Here is a 21,266-nt window from a genome sequence, read left to right on the forward strand (position 1 = left end):
CCCCACAGACATTCCCCTGTTAGGGCATGCGCTTAGCGTGTGCTCATGGACTTGGCCTCCTGGCCATCCAGTGGAAGAAACAAAATTGTGACGAGGCAACTTGGTGGGGGACTGCCAGGCAAAATGGAGCAAAAGTTGGGGTCCCCTCAAGTTCTTGGTTCCCTAACATTTTGGAAGATTGGTCCCGTGTGGGCTCTCAGGGACAGGTCATTGAAATGATTTTTGGTGGGGCAAGTCCAGTCTTGTTAGCATCATCACAACAGGGGGTGAGTTGGAGGCAAACAACAACAACAAACCCTGGGACCCTGGAAGCCTGCAGAGTGATGCTCCTTCCACCCCGGTGGCAGGTGGGAGATGAGATGAAGTCTTGGTCAGGATGGTCAATGCGGAGGGACCTTTGTGAGATATGGCCCCGGTCCGTGGAACAGACAGAGGCCATCATGGGTCCGAGACAAGGAGCATAGCCTGCCCATGTGGCTGCCCAAGGCCAGTGCTGCTGCCAGCATCATCCAGTTGGTTGGAAATTTCCAGAGTTTTAAAAAATACTGTTTTTGGCAATTTTGCCAGTGTTCTCATTGCTTTCAGGAAGGAGCGGCTTTTCAGAGGTTCTGATTCTGCCTTGGTACAGAAAGGCCAATGGAAGAGGAAGAAGTACCTTCTGATACTTTTTTTTTTTTTTTTGCTTTTTAGGGCTGCACCTGTGGCACATGGACGTTCCCAGGCTAGGAGTCAAATCAGAGCTATAGCTGCTGACCCACATCACAGCCACAACAATCACAGATCTTTAACCTACTGAGCGAGGCCAGGGATTGAATCCATGTCTACATGGATACTAGTCGAATTTGTTTCCACTGCGCCGCAATGGGAATTCCTCCCTTCTGATACATTTTTAATTTTTTTATTATTTATTTATTTGGTCTTTTCTAGGGCTGCACTTCCGGCATATGGAGGTTCCCAGGCTAGGGGTCTAATCGGAGCCGTAGCCACCAGCCTACGCCAGAGCCACAGCAACGCGGGATCCAAGCCGCGTCTGCAACCTACACCACAGCTCACGGCAGTGCCGGATCGTCAACCCACTGAGCAAGGGCAGGGACCGAACCCGCAACCTCATGGTTCCTAGTCAGATTCGTTAACCCCTGAGCCACGATGGGAACCCCCGGATACTTTTTTTGATAAGATTTTACTTTTAAGTTTGGATGATGTCCAATTTATCAATTTCTTCTTTTATGGTTAGGACTTTCTGTATACTATCTAAAAAAAAAAAAAAAGAAAGAAAAAAGAAATCATTGTCTACTACAAAGCTGTATTTTCTTCTACAAATTTCACAGTTTCAACTTTTAGGTTTTTATCTGAGATCCCTCTTAAAGCATTATTTGTATACAGTGGGCAATAGGGATCAGATTAAATTTTTTCTTCCAGTATACATAACCATTTTTTTTCAGCATTTTTTTGTTAAAAGGGTGTTCTTTTCCCCATTGATTTGTTCCAGTGCCTCTTTTGAAGACATGTGTGGGTCTGTTTCTGGAATGCCATTGATCTAGTTATCAATTCTGTTCTGTCATATCACATGCCACTGATTTGTCTTTGTAGACGGTCTTGAATTGGGTAGTGCAAATCTTTCACCTTTTTCTTGTTTTTCAAGATTTTTGATGATCTTATGTATTATTTTCGTTTCTATATGCATTTTAAAATCAGTTAGATGTTGATAGGGATTGTGTGGAATCCATGTGTCATTTTGGGAGCATTTGACATCTTAACAGTATTGAGCCTGTCAGTACACAAAGAGGATGGCGTCATTGATTTTCGACTTCTTTAATTTCTCTCAGTGAAGTTTTGTACTTTTCAGTGTAAAGTCATATGTTTTTATTAGATTTATATCTTAAATAGCTTATGTTGTATATTAGATTCCAGATATAAGTGATATCATATGGTATTTGTCTTTCTCTTTCTGACTTACTTCAATGAGAGTCTCTAGTAGATGCAGACTATTGCCTTTGGAATGGATTAGCAATGAGATCCTGCTGTGTAGCACTGGGAACTATATCTAGTCACTTGTGATGGTGCATGATAATGTGAGAAAAAAGAAGGTATACATGTAGGTGTAACTGGGTCACCATGCTGTACAGTAGAAAAAAAGTAATGTATTGGGGAAATAAAAAATTAAAAAATAGCTCATGTTTTTGAATGTCACTTTCGATGGTATTTTAAACACTTTATTTTTCAATTGGTAGTTGCTATATATAGAAATACATTTGACTGTTGTATATTGCTTCTGCCTACTGTGATTGCATACTCACATTTGAATTCTGGTAGAGTTTTGTAGATTACTTGGGATTTTATGCAATCATGCCATCTGCAAATAAAAAACAGTTTTAATTTTCCTCCCAATCTGTATGCCTTTTTTTTTTTTTAAAGTTGTATTGAAGTATAGTTGATTTACAATGTTGTGATAATCTCTGAAAGTGATTGATGTATACATGTACACACATCCATTCTCTTTCAGATTCTTTTCCCACATAGATTATCACAGGGTATTGGGTAGAGTTCCCTGTGCTACACAGCACGTGCCCTTTGGGCAGTCATTCCATATATCACACTGCACATATGCCAATCCCAAACGCCCAGTCCACCTTCCCCTCCCGATTTGTCTCCTTTGGTAACCATAAGTTTTTCAAAGTCTGTGAGTCTGTTTCTGTTCTGTAAATAAATTCATTTGTATCCTTTTTTTTTTTTTTTAAAGATGCTACATATAAGTGATATCATATGATGTGTGTCTTTCACTGTCTAACTGCACTTAGTGTGATAATCTCTAGGTCCATCCATGCGGTTGCAAGTGGCATGGTATGCTTTTTTAAAAATTTATTTATTTTCCTTTTTCGCTGCCCTGGCTAGGACTTCTAGTACAGCGCTGAATAGAAGTGAGGAGAGTAGACACACGTTTCCGTCGTAGGGAGGAGATGTTTTATATGATGTTAGTGTAGATTTTTCAGATATCCCTTTAATCAGATTGAGGGCTTTGTTCCCCTCCTTACAGCTTCCTGATTTTTTTTTTTGTACTTTTTAGGGCCACACTTGCAGCATATGGAAGTTCCCAGGCTAGGGTGTCCAATTGGAGCAGTAGCCTATGCCATGGCCACAGCAGTGCCAGATCTGAGCCTCATCTGCAGCCTACACCATAGCTCATGGCAACGCCGGATCCTTAACCCACTGAGCGAGGCCAGGGATTGAACCTGAATCCTCATGGATACTAGTCGGATTTGTTTCTGCTGTGCCACAATGGGAACTCCTCTTGAAAGTTTTTATCATCATTTCTTTTTTGAAAGCAGCCCCGCAGGACACATGTGAATCATGAGGATCTGGGTCGTGGTGAGTTAGCTGCCAGAGAGGCAGGGAAAATGGAAAGAATATGTACACCTGCAGGTCGAACTGGACGGGGTCAATGAAAGCATATAATGATAATGTAGGTAAGCTGGACCTAAGAGACCTGATTTCTAGTCCTGCCTCTGCCTCTACCCTTTGACCTTCAGTGAGGCGCTGTGCTCTCCACCTAGGACCCCGAGATGCAGCTGAGAACCGCCTTGATTTCAGAACGAGACCTGTAGAATTGCAAATGTGATGAAAAGATTTGAAAACTAAGAAATGCGAGAGGAAACTGATGAGCCTCGTCTACCAAAGAGAAGGCTGAGATGCTTCTGGTTTTCTGCACCGACACAAGCCCTCACGTGCTCTCTGGTCTCCAGGGGCTTGGACATCCCTTTCTTTCCATACCAGTGGGAGTGGTTCACTCCCTAACCTGACTTTGACATCATTCCTTTATGAAAGTCGCTTCCTCTGAACCATCTGAGGTGAATTCTCTCTTGCCAGGACCCTGCTCTCATTGATGCAAGTTGGGAAGGCATGTCCATATGCTCTTGAGCCTTCCTGGAAACCTAGCCATTCTTCCTAGGACTGACCGCAAAGCAGGCGGCAGGTCTCTGCCTGGAACTCCGCCCCCACCCCATCCATAATAAAATATTCTGCAGTATGGCTTAGGAAAATTATTTTAACCACTTTGAATATCATTTGACTCCATTCCTTTGGGTCATGCAGGTTTTTGCATTTTCATGAGTCTCTTTTGTGACCGTAGGTACCTTATGAAGGACATATCCTAAACTGTTCTCAGTGGACGAAACTGTGTGGGGTCGTGGATTGGGTGATGTGATCTGCTGGACAAGACTGTAGGGGAGGCGGCAGAGATGCCAGGATGATGGGAAATTGAAGGAGGTCGAAACAGTGTTCCAGCACGGATATGGGGGCGGGGGCGGGGGGCGCTAAAGACAAACGTTTCCTGTTGGTGGTTTTACTGGGAACAACCCTATGGAAACCTGAATTCTTTCCCCTAAGTTCTGTGGATTCCCAGAGGGCTTATGTTCTTAAGGTTATTTCTGTTCTCAGGCTCACGCTTTTTCTAATTTTGTTCAATTTCGGATTATCTTTCTATCCCAGCAGGCAGTCGATTCTGTATTCATTGACCTAGATGTAAAATTCAGCCCCTTCCTCAAGTTCCACATTCAGAAAACTCCCCTGCCTTTAAGCCAAGAGTAGACGTCCCTGAACATGCAAGTGCAGGAGGGCAATACGGCCAAGGAGGCATTTCTGTCGCAGCAATGCGACACCTTCCAATTGGACATTAGACTGTGTTCCCCAAATGTCCTTCTGCCACCCCTACCCCAGAGCATTTCACCGGTCCCTTCAAGCCACTGCCTAGGCCTTGTACCATCTTGTCCATCCTTCTCTCCCTCTCCTTCTGTGCTGTTTCTTCTCTCCCCTCCCTCTCCTTTCGGAGGAAATGCAGAACGATGGGGCTGCAGAGCCAAGCACCTGAGCGCCGATCTTGGCCTTATTACTTCTGGGCTGTATGGCTGATCAAGTTCCTTAAGCTTTCTGATGTCAGTTGCTCCGTCAGTAAAATGAGCATGGTAACAGTTATCCATGCCATCCGTTTGTCATGAGTATTAGAGGTGCGTGGGATGCCGTGGGTTGCTGCCCACATGCCTTCTCAGGACCAAGGTGCTTAATTTTTCTAGTGTTGAGAAACATTAGCTGCTGATGGTCTGCAGCTGAGCTCCTCCACAGGCACTGTCGTGCTGTGATCTCCCAGGGGGCTGCTTACACCCAAAGTCTAGTTGACATGGAGGTTCAACATCTTGTCTCTGCCTGGAATTGGGACAACTCCGAAGGGCCGTTCCAGTTCCAGAACCTCACAGGGATCAACGGCGGTTTCTGTTATAATCACACCACAGTTCAGCTTCTTACTCTGCCCTCACTGCCCCACAAACTCTCTTGTAAGCTTGAAAACGTCTGTTTCTAGCCTAAGAGAAAATGGCTAAAATAAGTCCAATGCACACTAGGTGTTTAATAGATTATTTTTACTGTTGTTTCGAGAGTAAGACCATGTTTGTTTTTTTGTTTTGTTTTGTTTTCTTTTCTTTTGCTTTTTAGGGCTGCACCTATGGCATATGGAAGTTCCCAGGCTAGGGGTCAAATTGGAGCTGCTGATCTACACCACAGCCAGAGCAACGGAGGATCCAAGCCGTGTTTGTGACCTAAACCACAGCTCACAGCAGCACCAGATCCTTAACCCACTGAGTGAGGCCACGGATCGAACCCACATCCTCATGGTTACTAGTCGGGTTTGTTACCACTGAGCCAACCGGGAACTCCCAAGACCATGTATTTTATGAGGTTTTCCAGAATATTCCAATGTAAAGCCACACAACAATTTCTAACTCATCATCTGAACTGTAAGTAGTGAGAATAAAATTATCCCCAATTTTGACAATGGAAAAAGCGTTATTATTTGATTTTTTTTAAATGTCATTTTACTGAAACATATTCTAATTAGCCTGCTCCAATAGAAGTGGAACCTTGTTTCCTAGCAATTGACTCGTATACCTGATATTCTTGGGTCCTATAATTTTGTTGTCTCGGTAAATTTGATTCATTATCCACAACTGATGGAGGTACCGGCAAGTTATATCCCCACAAAGTTAGAGGTTAACCTGTGAAAAACTGATGTGTCATGATTTTATAGACCAAAGAAAAGTTAATGCCACAGGGGTTAAGGTCTTATTAACCTGTGGAAAGCTAACTACTGTTATAGCCAACTTAGCAGGGGTTTTTTTTTAAGACAATCTCCTTCCTGACTATTATTCAATTTGTCATACAATTTCTTATACACACTGTAATTTTGCACTTATCTCCTGTGGTAACCCTGCTGGTCATCTCATTAATGAGTAAATAAGGAGTTCCCATCGTGGCTCAGCAGAAACGAATCTGACTAGTATCCATGAGGACGCAGGTTCAATCCCTTGCCTTGCTCAGTGGGCTAAGAATCTGGCATTGCTGTGAGCTGTGGTGTAGGTCACAGAAGCAGCTCAGATGTCTAGTTGCTGTGGCTGTGGTGTAGGCCTGCGGGTATCACTCTGATCCAACCCCTAGCCTGGGAACCTCCATATGTGGGTGCAGGCCTCAAAAAAAAAAAAAAAAAAAAGAGTAAATGAAATGTCACATGCTCACTAGCTGGGTGAAAATGTTGTTTGTAGCTGTGATGTTTTAAGGAATGTGTTTCTGTTTAAGTATTAGTAGTTAGTTGCTGAGGGTAGAATTATGATAGTAAGGTACCCCAACTTCCCCGGAGACAATTGGAAAAGAGAAATCAACATTTTTAAGTTAGCCACACCCTGTCGTACTAAATCCGAATTGTGGGTCTAGCTTTGAAGTGTGTGTATTTGCTGGGGTTGCCATAACAAAGTACCGTACACTGAATGTCTTCTCCTGTTTTTTTAATGTATCTTTTTTTTAATTTTAATTTTTTATTGGAGTATAGTTAATTTACTGTGTTGTGTCAATTTCTGCTGGGTAGCACAGTGACCTAGTCATACCTAAAACTCCATCCTTTCTTGGCGAGTCCTGTCATGGAGCAGCGGAAACGAATCTGACTAAGAACTGTGAGCTCGAGGGGTGATCCCTGGCCTCGCTTGGTGGGTTAAGGATCCGGTGTTGCCGTGAGCTGAGGTGTAGGTCACAGAACGCGGCTCGGATCCCGCATTGCTGTGGCTGTGGTGTAGGCAGGCAGTTGTAGCTCTGATTCAACTCCTAGCCTGGGAACCTCCATAGGCCATGGGTGCGGCCCTAAAAAGCAAACTAACAAACAACAACAACAACAAAACTCTATCCAATTTCTCGGGGTAGACCGTGATGGAAGATAATATGAGAAAAAAAAATGTCTTGAAACAAATTGAGGCGTTCCCTTTGTGGCCCAGCTGTTAATGATCCTGATTAGGATCCATGAGGATATGAGTTCGATCCCTGGCTTCGCTCAGTGGGTTAAGGATCTGGTGTTTCAGTGAGCTGTGGTGTAGGCCAGCAGCTGTAGCTCTGATTCAACCCTGAGACTGGAAACTTCCATATGGTGCAGGTGCGGCCCTAAAAGGCAACAACAACAACAAAAGACTTTGTCTCGTAGTTCTGGGGGCTTGAGATAAAGGTGTCTGCTCGTTGGTTCTTTTTGAAGACTGGCGTAGGGGGAGATTCTGTTCCAGGCCTTGCCACCAGCTGCTGTGGTTTGCTGTCATCTTTGACTTCCTTGGTTTGTTGACCTATCACCTTGACCCCTGCTTTTATTTTCACATGGCACCTCCTTATGTGTGTATCTATCCAGCTCTTCCCTTTTCTAAGGACACCAGTCATGTTGGATTAGGGGTCCACTCTAATGACCTCATTTTAACTTGATTACCTCTTTTAAGACCTTAACTCCAGGTAAGGTCCCATTCTGGTGTACTGGGGGTTAAGGAGTTCAGCAGGTGAATTTTGGTGGGAGTGACACAGTTCAGTCCCAGCATGATGACTTTTCCTCCATTCCCAAGGATTGCTTTTTCCCTCCATTGATACCTTAAGGAGAAGAAGGTCATTAACTCCTGAGAATCCCAGGTAAGAAATCTCACCTCATTGCAGAATGAGGTTTATTGTCACATCCCACACCAAGCCCGTGCTGGCTCTGCTTTAGGAATGTGCTGCTGATGAATTAGGCTTGGGAAATAAATCTTAACATTGAGTTCACAAGTTCTCAGGGGGTGTTTAGCAGCCAGGCTGCTTTGTGGATTAAACAAACAAACAAACAAATACCTTTTTGGTATTGCATTCTTTTCCATGAATATAATTAAATAATGCCAGTGTCATTTGGATTGCATTTTTTAAAAAATACGTTGATAAATTTGTCTGAGGGGAGAGTGTGGTGCTTCTTAATTTTGCTCTAAGAAGTCAGGGAAGAAGATTCTCCAGCAACCATGGAATTATTTACCATGCCTAGAAGAAGAATCCTCTTGTTTGAATAACCCTTTTGACCTGCCTAACACACATGGAAGCTTGTTAAATGTTTATCGAAGGAACAGAAGTGTCCAGGGAACTTGGAATATTTGAGAGTCATTGAAGAAAAAGCACATATTTATTCAGAGGTTGATCATATACCTAGCTTTGGCTGGATGCTGTGGGGACGGCCAATATGTGGAAGAGCATAATAATAGCAGTGACTATTTATTGTGCTGGTCGTGTGCCAAGCATCCTGCCCACATTAAAAAAAGGTATCATGGCTACTCTCTGGGGTGGATAACATGGTTCTTATTTTACATGTAAGGAAATGGAAGCTAAGAGAGGTCAAGCCCCTTGACTACCTGGCTAGTGATGGGTAAGGTAAGGTAAGGTGTGTTCTTACTATGTGTGATCTAATGCCTCCGAAACTTAGACGCTTACATTCTTGTGGAGAGCATATGTTTATCATGGAGGCAATGACAAAATTAACATGGTAAGAGGAGGCTTGTTTTCTTTGTATGTCTCTTTAGCTATAGAAGTGTGTGCTGTTACCATTTCACACAGGTGTGGGGTTGTGCAGTGGTTGAGTATGTACAGTCTGGAATTAGATCCTTGGATTCAAATCTCACTTGAACCTCTTCCCATCTGTGTGATCTTGGACATGTAGCTTAAGTGTTCTGTGCTGTAATTCTTTTTCAGTTGTAAATTAGGGGATAATAAAAGTATCTATCTCTGCTCAGTTCTTATAAAAGAACAAAATAATGCCATTTGCAGCAACATGGATGGAACTGGAGACTCTCATGCTAAATGAAGTAAGTCAGAAAGAGAAAGGCAAATACCGTATGATATCATTTGCATCTGGAATCTAATATATGGTGCAAATGAACCTTGCCACAGAAAGGAAAATCATGGACTTGGAACACAGACTTGTGATTGCTGGGGGGAGGCGGATATGGGATGGACTGGGAATTTGGGGTTAATAGATGCAAACTATTGCCTTTGGAATGGATAAGCAATGAGATCCTATTCTATACCCCTGGGAACTATATCTAGTCACTTATGGTAGAGTATGGTAATGTGAGAAAAAGAATGTGTATATGTATGTGTGACTGGGTCACCTTGCTGTACAGTAGAAAATTGACAGAACACTGTAAACCAGCTATGATGGATAAAATAAAAATCATTTTTAAAAAGTATCTACCTCATTCTTAGGGATATGTAAGAAATGCAAAGTGAAACAGTGCCTGGCAAAATGTATTTCCTGGGAGACACTTCACAAAGGCAACACTTTATATCTGTTTTATTCATTCATGAACCTTATGCATCTAGAACAGTGTTTGGTGTGAAATAGACATTCGTTAAATACATTGTTGAGTGGATAAGCATATTTTAGTATGTATGTGCTAGGCTTAGTCACATGGCCAGACATAATGAAGTGGTCAGATGCCTGTCAATCTACGTAGAACAGTGGTTGTCAGCCCTTGATTCACAGTAGAAACATCCTGAAGGCCCTTAAATAGACTTTGAGTCTCAAGCCCGGCCACAGGCAAAGCTTGAGCACGGATACTGGAGAATCATCACTCTCACAATGTAGAGTAATAAAGGTGTGACATGTTGAAGATTCAATGCCAGCGGTGATTTTCTGAATGACTTACAGTCCTTAGGAAACTAAACCCAACCTTTGTTTTCACTAATAATCACATTCTTGACAATGTCAGCATCCATTAAGACTGTGGAAAAATACTTTGTGTTCACATGGAAAGTGAATTAAGATGTAGGCTCCAATAGTAAATCTCTGGTGGGATATTTGAAATTTGGGTGGGATGATTTTTTCATGGGGTGGACCATCCTTAACATGACAGGCAGCTTGTCTGGATCAACCAAGAAGCGTGGTAGGCTGCTATGAATATAAACAGAGTTGGAGCCAGTTTCTTGCGGGGGAGAAACACCAGCATGTGCTATAGTTAAGAGCTCACTGGAGGCATTTGGGGAGTTAAGCCAAGGTATGAGTAGCTTTTTAGGCAGCTAGTTCCTAAAACAAGGAGATGGGTTCACCAGTTTCTAATGTGAAAGTTGCTTGTTTTAAGAGACTTCCTGGCTAAGGGGACCTCCTGACTCTGGAGCTTCTTGTCCTAGTAGGCGGGCTCCTGATTCTCTTCTCACAGCCGGCATCACTTGGGGAGAGAGTTGGCGAGATGGGGATGAATTGATTAATGGAGCCACATAAACCTGGAATAAGAGGTTTATAAATAAACAGAATGGAGAGAAACTTGCAAAGTGGATAATTAGAGAGTATCCTGGCTAAATAACCACTTACAAGTTTTTCCATAAATTAAAAAAAAATCTCTTTTTAAGTTCAATTAGATTACTCTTTATTGATAGTATTTAATATTCTCTCTGTAGTGGTATATATAATGAGACCTTGAATTGCCATATTGCTGGGCGACTGAAGATATACACAGATTAATTTCTAATTGTATCTTTCTGTTTAAAGACAACCTTAGTTGGACACTCTGAAAAAGGGATTGTTGTACCATATTTCATTTATTACAATTTTAAAATTAGAAAAATTCTGTTTATGCAGAGTATACGTTGCATGCTTTTTAGGATAAGTACATTATAAAAATATTAACACTATCATATGCCCTTTGCAAATGTTGTAGCCATAAGATTCCATTTTCGTGTTGATCACAAAGCCGTTTTGAGGTCATTTAGGCTTCTTAGCACGGGATTCTACCTCTATTTGCCTTTATCTTTAAAGAGCTGCTTTGAGGGATTTCTGGCCTTCTCAGGAAAGAATATCACTAAAATGTAAGGGCTGGGGTATAACTCAAATCATTCTAATCAGATTTTGCAACCCTTGATCTAATCAGCAAGCTGTTTTGCTTAGCTTCTTGGTCAAGTTCATTCATTAACTCAGAAAGTATTTATTGAATATATGCTGTGTCTACCCCTGGGCCAGAATGTAATAAGATTAGTAGGTGAATTGAGCCCTGTCCTTTAGGAGTTTATAGTCTTATTGAGTGAAGTGAAGGAAATAATAGAATGCTATTTAAAATGGATGATGGCTTTTGTGCTTTAAATATGTTAAAGGTCTTTCATGGCCGGTAATTGACATTCGTGGTGACTCTGTGTGCCTGAAACTTCATTATAGAACATTTTCTTTTCATAACCATTTCACAGTTAATATCACGCCTCTCTTTTTCAAAGACTCTTTTGCCACTATAGTCATCCCCAACAAAGTGCTGCTGTAAAATTAATAGAAAGAATCATTGGCATTTCACAGGTTTACTGTGGGTTTGGGAGGAGTCTGAGCAGGAGGAAAGAACAAGACGTTGAAACCCCATTGATTTTTTTTTTTTTTATTGGAGCGCATTGCAGCCTAACCCCCCACCCCAGCACACATCCAATTCTACCAGACTCTTAAATGTCATCGTTTGCAACCAAGATGAATCCAAATTGGAAAATAACTTATTCTAATTTTATTTGAGGTCTGATAAAGAATGGAATTGCTTTTTTATTTTGGAACAAAATGTGTAGACGTATATGAACGATTGGGAAGCAAGTTTTCTCCCTTGGTTATTTAAGAAGAAGGGAAAGCTATAATCAGAAGTCCCCCACCCATGTAGCATCTCTATTTCTTCTAGTCTCTTTCTAATGAAATGTCACTTTGCGAGGCCCACTTACAGGTGCAACATGGCAGCCACTTGGATGTTTCTTACCCGTGTTTCCCCTAATTAATGTTTACATGGGAGTAGTAGATAGACGATTTTCTTCTATTAATGCAACAGAAAAGTCGACCTTAAATTTGCATCCCCAGTAAGGAATAAATAATCAGCAAAACCCTTTATTATTTCTCTCCACAGGCGGGAGAGTCTGTGATCTGACTGCACTTTCGTTGCAGGGGTTAACGGGGCTAAATGTTACCATGTCTCTTATCCTATAGCCACAGTGGTCTCCTAGAGACACGCACGTCCCTCGCATCCTAATTTGTCTTCGAGCAATTTGCGGGTGGTCCCCACAAGGAAGAGGCGTTAGGTTTTGGAGGTCAGCCTCCTATGGTTTCTACTGTGACAGGAGAATTTTATTTCCTCTCGTCTTTCTTTTTACTGATCACAACTCTCTGTAGCTGTTTATGGAAAGAGTTAAGGATTTCTATTTCTCTCATCCACCTGAGAGTTCAGAATTCTTCAGCTGTTCTAAGGCTTTGTGCTTAGGCTGCATTTGTGTTTTGTTTGTTTTTCCAGAACACTTAAATTTATGTTGTGGTGACTGTTAGGGAATCAAAGGTGGAACGTGTAGATTCTAACTCCATGGAGATCAGACACCCTTGTGATAAAAACCGTGACTCAGAATCACGATTCAGGCAGGGTCTTCAAAGCCAGAGAAAAGTCCTAATGAAATATGCTAAAGAATTTAGCAGATGGACGAAAGATGCCTCGGGGATTGAAGGCTTACCGTATACGAATCTTCCAGTTCTTTTCTTAATGGCTCGACAAAATGGAATATGCTTTGGAGTGAGCGGCCAGAGTTGATGTTGTTAATTATTTGCCTTGATGAGAATGAGGGAGAAAATATTGTGTCATTAGACTGTCTTCATTAAAGACCTACATACTCGTAATGACTCTTCAGGGGATTATATAAAGCAAGGACATTGCTCACTGACCAGTGGGAGCTTCTGAAAGTAGGCTACTGGCAAGCTTGCTATGATCACTTCCAGCTCCTGAAGATCTATCCACTGTTTCTGGGACCTCCTGGGTAGGAATATAAGAGAGGGAAAGGAAAAAAAAGAAGAGGAGGAAGAAGGAGAAGAGGGCTGGGCACATCTCAGACACACTTGATCCTTGCTTATTAGCTGCATAATCTGGATTCTTTTCTGGATTCTACCTGGCCTTTCCTTGGGTTTGGGGGCTGCTGTTCATCTTGCTTATCTTTACAAATTCCATGTCCGGGTGGAGTGTGTAAAGACCAGTGAAAAGAACAGGGAGATCATCTGTCTTCTAGAGTCCAAGAAAGCTTCTCAATTCTGCTCAGCTATGATGGGGTTCACTGTCTATTTGGCTGCCATCATTGCCTTCCTCTCCCCATCCCACTGTCTGTATGTGGCCTTGTTCCTCTCTGTGAGGATCTGGGCCTCCCTGGGGACTTGGTGCATCTGCAGGTCCAGCACCAGAGATGGCAGGTTCTTACCGCAGTGCTTACATCCTAGGAGACAGGCTGCAGAGAGCGAGTGGGGGTGAGGTGCATTATGACGTTTTCCTTCGAGTCCTCCCCTGATGGATATGGGGTAGTCGGTGCCCCCTCACCAGCCGCAGTACATGTGTTCCATCAACCTTAATAAAGAGATAAACTGAGGCAAGCTCGAATGACCAGAGATGGAGTTTATTTGGGACTAGCAGGAGCACCGCAGTGTGGGACGTGCAAACTGTAGTAAATGACAGGTGAGTCTGTTGATGGCTTGGAGTGAGCTCTTCTCACGGGGAAGGAGAGCAAAGAGGGGAGAGTCCAGCCAGAGTCCAGGCAGCAAAGTCATTGGCTTGAGGACGGGGAGAGCGTCTCAGCGGATGTTCATTGGTTGAGGGATGTGTTTCTGTCTCCTGTAAATCAAGCGGTTACTGGAAATGGGTCTCTTAGTTCTTAAGCTGTGCTTCCCTGAGGGCGCATGTGTGAAATTCTCCATTTCATATCCTCTGTTTCATTTTAGATCAGAATCCTTGCTTTCCCCCTCCCCTAGAGCAGTGTGAAAACTTGAGCGACAGGAGGGAGGGCCTGGGGAGCAGGTGTAAGCATGGATTCCTGGGCTTTCCCCTCAGACCCAGTCTGGACTCAGAGCTGCAGCATCACAAGACTGCTCCCCACCCCAAGCACAGGGGGACACTCCTGGAGAGGAAAGCTCCTCTTCCTTCCAGGGAACCACTTAGTTAATTCCCGGATCAGCACTCATGTTTCAACTCGAGCCCACTGTCTGACAGTTTTGATGGCGCTGTTCAGAAATTGGAGTTCTGGAGTTCCCATCATGGCTCAGCGGTAACGAACCCAACTGGTATCCATGAGGATGCAGGTTCGATCCCTGGCCTCACTCACTGGGCTAAAGGATCCTGCGTTGCCTTGAGCTGTGGTCTAGGTCGAAGATGTGGCTAAGACCCCTCATTGCTGTGGCTGTGGTGAGGCCAGCAGCTGCAGCTCTGATTTGACCCCTAGCCTGGGAACTTCCATATGCCGTGGGTGCAGCCCTAATAAAAAAAACAAAAACAAAAAAGAAATTGGAATTCTATTATTCATGATGACACCGCAAGCTTTCCCCGGGAGATCCCTGCTTTCTCCCTTTACCTTGCTATCCTCATTCTCTCCGCTGTGCTCTTCTCTTTCCCTGCTTTCTTTTACTCAGCAATAGCCACACTTGCTTGCTAAAGCAGCTCCTCTTATTTCTTATCTTTGCAGACCAAGGTCGGGCTTGACTTTCTCAACCTCTCCTGATTCATTCCCTCCTTTCTGACCTGAGTTCTGTTATATTATCACTCAACAAACCTACAGTCTAACCAGTGTGTTTTGGATTTTTCTTACCAGGCACCTTGGTACGATGTTGGCCTTCCTTTTTAAAAAATTATTTTTAGGGCTACACCTGTTGCATATGGAAGTTCCCAGGCTAGGGGTGGAATGGGAACTGCAGCTGCCCATCTACACCACAGCCATAGCAGTGTGGGATCCGAGCCACATCTGGTACCTACACCACAGCTCACGGCAACACTGGATCCTTAACCCACTGAACGAGGCCAGGGAGCGAACCTGAAACCTTATGGTTCCTAGTTGGGTTTGTTACTGCTGAGCCACAGTGAGAACTCTGATATTGGCCTTTCAAATTATTGTGAATTTTTGGCAAATGCAAATTGTTATTTTTCCAACTTAGAACCTTAAGCTGTTCATTGAATTCCTCTGCAGGGGTAAGGAGGGATGTTTTTGAGACATGCAAGAGTGAACCTGTAGAGCTCTTGGCTGGGAAATGGAGGAATTTCAATCAAAGACCTCACAAGCTTGCTTCTGTTTGCGTTTAGTCTCTGGCAGCTTTAAAATTGTCCAAGAATTGTGACCACCCCCGCCTTAGGGCTTTTTCTATAAACACAGAGACCTGCATTCTGCCCTCTATCCTGATTATAAGCTTGCATTTTATTTTATTTTATTATTTTTTGGCTGTGCCCATGGAAGTTCCCCAGCCGGGGATGGAACCTGCACCACAGCAGTGACAACACCCGATCCTTAACCCACTGAGACACCAGGGAACTCCTGGAGCTTTCGTTTTAATTTCTGGTCCTGACATGATAGTGTCCCAAGGTGGCCCTCCCAGCCTCCCTGTCTTTCGAGACGTTCCGCCCTCTGTCTTCACCATGCACTTTCGAGAATATATTCCACGACATTTTGCAAAGGTTTTTGTATGTGTGAGACTAATCAGGCATCGTTTCTACCCCGTGGGAAATTTTTTAGCTCTGTATTCCTTTCTGATGTTGGTTTTTCTTTGTCTTCTTTCTTCTTGCTGCAGGAAAGCCATCTCCCGGGCAGGCCTGCAGCACCTGGCTCCCGCACGTCCCCTCAGCCTTCCTGTGGCAAATGGTCCCGCGAAGGAGCCCAGAGCGACTCTGGACTGGAGTGTAGGTGTCGGTTGTTTCATTTAAACATCATTCCATTGCATGTGTGTCTCTCTCAGCCTCAGAATTCCTACAGCTACCAGCAAGACTTGCTTAATCATTTTTCAATGTGGTTCACCGATCCGTCTTCACAGAGTTAAGCTGTGAACTCTGTTTTCCCATTCCTAAAAGCCTCGCTCCTTTGTAGGAAGTCAGACGTGTTGAAGACGAAAATAAAACCTTCCTGAACCCTTTGAAACACTCTTGCCTGGGCTTGCAGCTGTGAGATAAAAAGGCCCTCTGTGCACATGCTGTATTCATCCCTGCCAAGGTGACGAGGCATAGAGTTTAGCCTGAGCAACACCACAGAGTCCAAGTTTGGTTTCCTTAGCTCAAGCTGCCCTTTTCTTTGTTGGTACCTTTTTTTTTTTTTTTCCCTAAGAGAGGGTGACCTCACTTTACAGTCCAGTCCCCCCATGTCCTCCTGTTGGGTACACTTCCTCCCCGACCCAGAGGTCGATGGGTCTTGTATCTGTGGGGGTGGGTATATTAGCTTAATTTTGATAGCATCTATTTTATTAAACTGTAGTTGATTGACAGTGTTGTGTTAATTTCTCCTGTACAGCAAAGTGATGTAGTGATACACGTATTTTTTTTCATGTTTTTTTCCATTGTGATTTATCACCGCATATTGAATATAGTTCCCCGCGCTCTACAGTAGGACCTTGTTGCTTATCCATCCTGTACAGAATAGTTTGCGTCTGCTGTCTGTTAGCTGATTTTCATGTTTTAACCAAAAGGCTTCTACAAAACTTGAGTTGAAGATAACAGTGTGACATTCTTAAGTCAGTGAGAATACAGGTACTAAGAGTCTTTGGTGAGTCAAGTTTGGCTGCAGACACTTTTTAAAAAAATTATTATTATTAAAGTATAGTTGATTTACAATGTTTGTCAAGTTCTGTTGTACAACAAAGTGACCCAGTCACACACATTCTGACTGTGGCCTGAAAAGCCTTGTCCCTTCCTGAAGGAAGGTAGGAAACAGTCTGAAGCTGCTCTGAGATTCTCTCAGTCCTGTCTTGATGACACACCTTTTTTTTTTTTTTTGGTCTTTTTAGGGCTGCACCCGAGGCATATGGACGTTCCCAGGCTAGGGTTGGAATGGGAGCTGCAGCTGCCACCCTATACCACAGCCCAGCAACGCCAAATCCTTAACACACTGAGCGAGGCCAGGGATTAAACCCGTGTCCTCATGGGTACTAGTCGGGTTCCTGGCCGATGAACCACTGCAGAAACTCCAATGATGCACCTGGTTTAACATTTCTGCTTGAGCTGAACAGAGGGACTAATCCATGTTCTTTTCCTCCTATAAGAAAGACTGTGACAGGATGGGGGGAAAGGAGAGGAGTTTTTAAATTCAGCTTAATTTTATTTTTAGCACCTATGCCATGATTTAAGGTCCTTTTGTACTATCATGTGTCTTCCTCTTTCCCAAGAACAAACTTACGAAAATCTTTATTTTATATTCTGGACACATACCCATGTATTGTAATGTATGAAGTACCTGGCAAAAGATGGGACTTAATAGAAATGCGTCTTCCTTGATAGAGTCCCAGGAGTGTGCCCAGGTAGCACCCGTTCTCATTGAGTTGGTGCTCAGAAAGAATATTCCTCTCGCTATGAGTTTCCTTGTAGTCTAGGGCAATTATTTAATAAACTCTTAAGCCACGACCGAGGGTAGAATATATTTACACCAGTGTTTTTATGATTCAATTATATTAAATATGTAAACAATCAGATAAATAAAATATAAGAGGCATATACGTGGACCAATGACGAGAGGATGTTATGAATCAGGGACCTCCCCCCAAATTAGTTTAATATTCATGATGTTCCACACCCTCTGATCCAGTGTAGCAGGACCGTATTTGAGATGCAAGGTTCAGATGGGAGAGAGAGTTTAGATTGTTTAAATAGAAACATCCATGAAGTCATTTCTTTGCGCCTTGTGCGACATTGGCCAAGCCACCTGACTTCTTTGAGCCTCAAGGTCCTCGTCTATATATGAGGACAGTTGTGACACCTCCCTCCAGGGGACTTCACGGCTCTTGTTAAGATCGAATGGGGTCCTGAGTGTGAAAGTTCTTTGTCACCTCTGCAGCCTGCTGATTTATTCCTTCAGAAATAAAGTAATGGATGAATCCGTTGGTTCATCAACATTTGTTGAACACCTGCTTTGTTCTGGAACCTGTGTTGGTCCCTTGGGACTCTGAGGGGAGGAAGCTATGATTTCTACCTTCCAGGAGCTTAGAAAGCAGTGGACAGAAAAGACATCAACAGCTGAAAATACAGAGTGCTGACCCCTAGAATAGAGGGGTATAGAGAGCATCACTGGGGTGTGGGGAGGGATGCTCCGTCTGTATTTGATGTTGGAAATAGTTACCAGAAAATGCTTTTGGCAAGAAGTTTCCTTCCTGAGCCGAAGATTGACTAGAGGGTGTTATTTTCTGGTTCCTGTGGAGAGGTATGCCCTAATATTTCAGCAACATGGATTCGTGGTCACTGGTGGCAGGCTGCAGTACCTGCTAAGGGAAGAGCAAACGGGAAGTAAGGCTGCTCGTGCGCAGCTCATCTTTAATCCCCCATCCCTTTGGACCGTGGCCACCCTGTCTTGGTGGCCTGATGTGCTAAGATGGTGGCAGGAAACACTGTGGAGATGTTTAACACTGGAAGCGAAACAAAACCGTCTCTGAAGATACTCCATCCAAGGACTTATTTAGAGATCTGACGTGGAAGGAGTTATGGGATGTTACTCTCGAAGTTCCCATTGTGGCACAGCAGAAACAAATCCGACTAGGATCCATGAGGATGTGGGTTTGATCCCTAGCCTTGTTCAGTGGTTGGGGATCTGACATTGCCGTGAGCTGGGGTATAGGTGCCAGACGTGGCTCGGAACCCGTGGGGCTTTGGCTGTAGTGTAGGCTGGCATCTGCAGCTCTGATTCAACCCCTAGCCTGGGAATTTCCATATGCCCTGAGTACAGCCCTAAAAAGCAAAAAAAAAAAAAAAAAAGAGAGAGAGAGAGATGTGACTCTGAGCCAAACCCCATATTTGTGGGCTAATATTGCTGTCAGCAAACAAGCCAGTGACCAGTCCTACACTTCCTTATTACAATCGCATAAAAGATTTTTCTCAGAAGAGAGGAAGGAGCAGGAGGTTAAAAACATTTCAGTGACTTTTGTTATTGTTATTGAAACCTGCCCTTGCTTCCAAACTTTCGGCTTACCCTAACGGAAGTGGTTTCACACCGACTTCTTTTGTCACTTTCCTTTGCTGGCTTGTTCAAGAAGCTAAACCAGGATCTTCTTTGTTCTGTTTAAAGAACAAGGCTCATCCTCTGGCTTGACCTATATCCTTCGCCCTTTTTCCACCCCTTCATCTGCTTCCCTACAAAAAAGCAGCTTGGCCACTTCTCTCCTTCTATCAGCCCAGAGCTCTAGACCAAATGCCTTAAAATCGCCCATCTTTACTCATCCACTATTTACTGAGTCCTGATTTGGCTTGGAGCCTCTCTCAAGAGTTTCCCAGATGAGAAGGAGGGTGACAAAAATGTTTTTAAAGTTAAAAAAAAGAGGGAACTTCAGTTGCTTGTCTTTGGTGAGCTAAGCGGCCCCGGAAGTGCTAAGGGATGCTTCTGGCATAACGGGTGGCGCAGGATGCCTTGTTTTGCATTCTGCCCCCTTGACTCTCAAGTTGAAATCCTCTTTGCTCCGTCACCACCTTGCTCAGGGGATGAGTGTCATCTCAAAGGCCTGCAGTGCTATGCCTCTGACTTACGTCACCTCCCCTCTCCCCGTGTCGGTGGGAAAACAGATACAAAAGTTTGTTCATGGTGCGTCTGAAATTGCGAGACAGATCAGGGTGAACCTGGAATTTGAATCTTTGTCCCCAAGTTTCTGTTTACTGTAGGAATCCAGGAGGGCCCTGGTCTGTGCCAAAGTAGAAGGGGCACGAAATAGCCTCTTGCCACGGCCTTTGAGGAGCGGTCTGCTTGTGGCTGCCCGAGACTCAGATCAGTCCAGACGGTGAGCATCCATGCATGTTGGCCAGGAGAACACTGTCGCAGGAGTCAGTTTTTGTGCTTTGGGCAGGTAAACTTAACAATTTCCTTGAAGTGTTCCATTTTCATATCCTCATGTGCCTCCTTAGAGATAAATACTAGCTCTTTCTTGTTTCGAGTCTATTCTTCAACGTCTGGAAACTTCTCCTTGGCTACAATTTACTCAGATGGTTTATTATGACTTACAGGATTCTCTGCCTCCCCCGACCCAGTCTCATTTTTCTGTGATGACTCTGTGCCAACTTTTGCTCTGGCTGCCTGTGCCCAGGCCTTCCCCTCCATGCATGTCAGGGATGGAGGCCTTAACAATGGGGAGTAGCCAGAGCAGCACTCGTTACAGATCCTGGGTCTTCTCTTGGCTACAGTGATTCAGCTTCGTGCAATGGGGAAATTGCTGTTTCCTACAGAATTTCCACTCCTGCTCTCTGCCAGGCTCTGCTCATCTTATTAGTTGAGATTGCTCTGTTGATTTTATTCGCTTCTGATCCCTCCTAAAACCTCTACCCATGGTGTATTACCTTAGAGCCAAATTCATGGTTTTTGGTTGACTTTCTTATTTGAGGTCCTAGTTCGATTTCAGGCACCTTGAAGGGAGGAACAGTGTCTTCTGCTTGTTCTTCTTCTTCATAGTGGACAACGCAGCACTGTAGGCCTAGTAGTTGCCGAGCAGATGTCAAGGACTGATGGAGTGCAGCTTTTTTGCTCCGTCAGCAAGAAAGGAACATCTTTCTGGGAGTTAATGGGCAGTCAGGGAACCTCCAGGTCCTGAAAGTCAAAACGTTGTTTGAAAAATAAATGTATTTATGCTATTGTGTCCCACATACCTGTTCATAAATTTCCTTCCTAATCCAGTGCGTTGTGTTAAGTCTTAAAACACACAGGGCTTTTGATCATCTCATTCCTCCCAGTGGCATCCTGTCTTCCCTTTCGTGGTGACAACCTATGGGGGCTGCTGCCTTTGACACCATGCCATGGATGTCAGCCAAGCCAGTTGTGGGGAAAACAAGAAGCTAAATTGCTAGAAAGGAAGGGAGTAGCGCTCAAAAAAAAAAAAAAAAAAAAAAAAAAAGGAAAAATAGTCTCCTCTCCTGGGCTGGAATCCAAGCTTCCAGTTTAGAGTGAGTTAGCCCACTTGGAAGTGAGTCTGTTGCATAGATAATATGTGTCTTCTCTTAAGT

At 43.7% G+C, this 21,266-nt stretch overlaps 1 protein-coding gene across 2 annotated transcripts in view; it reads left to right on the plus strand.

Annotated features, from left to right (window-relative positions):
- DGKI (diacylglycerol kinase iota) overlaps positions 1-21,266 on the plus strand; it is a 471,782-nt gene that overhangs the window by 149,613 nt on the left and 300,903 nt on the right. For both annotated transcript variants that reach the window (XM_047763504.1, XM_047763505.1), the window contains exon 2: positions 15,884-15,992. In XM_047763504.1, the coding sequence (XP_047619460.1) occupies positions 15,884-15,992 (109 nt within the window). The remainder of the gene's footprint in view (positions 1-15,883; positions 15,993-21,266) is intronic.

Source organism: Phacochoerus africanus, chromosome 16 (assembly GCF_016906955.1).
Source record: "Phacochoerus africanus isolate WHEZ1 chromosome 16, ROS_Pafr_v1, whole genome shotgun sequence".
Classification (NCBI taxonomy): domain Eukaryota; kingdom Metazoa; phylum Chordata; class Mammalia; order Artiodactyla; family Suidae; genus Phacochoerus; species Phacochoerus africanus.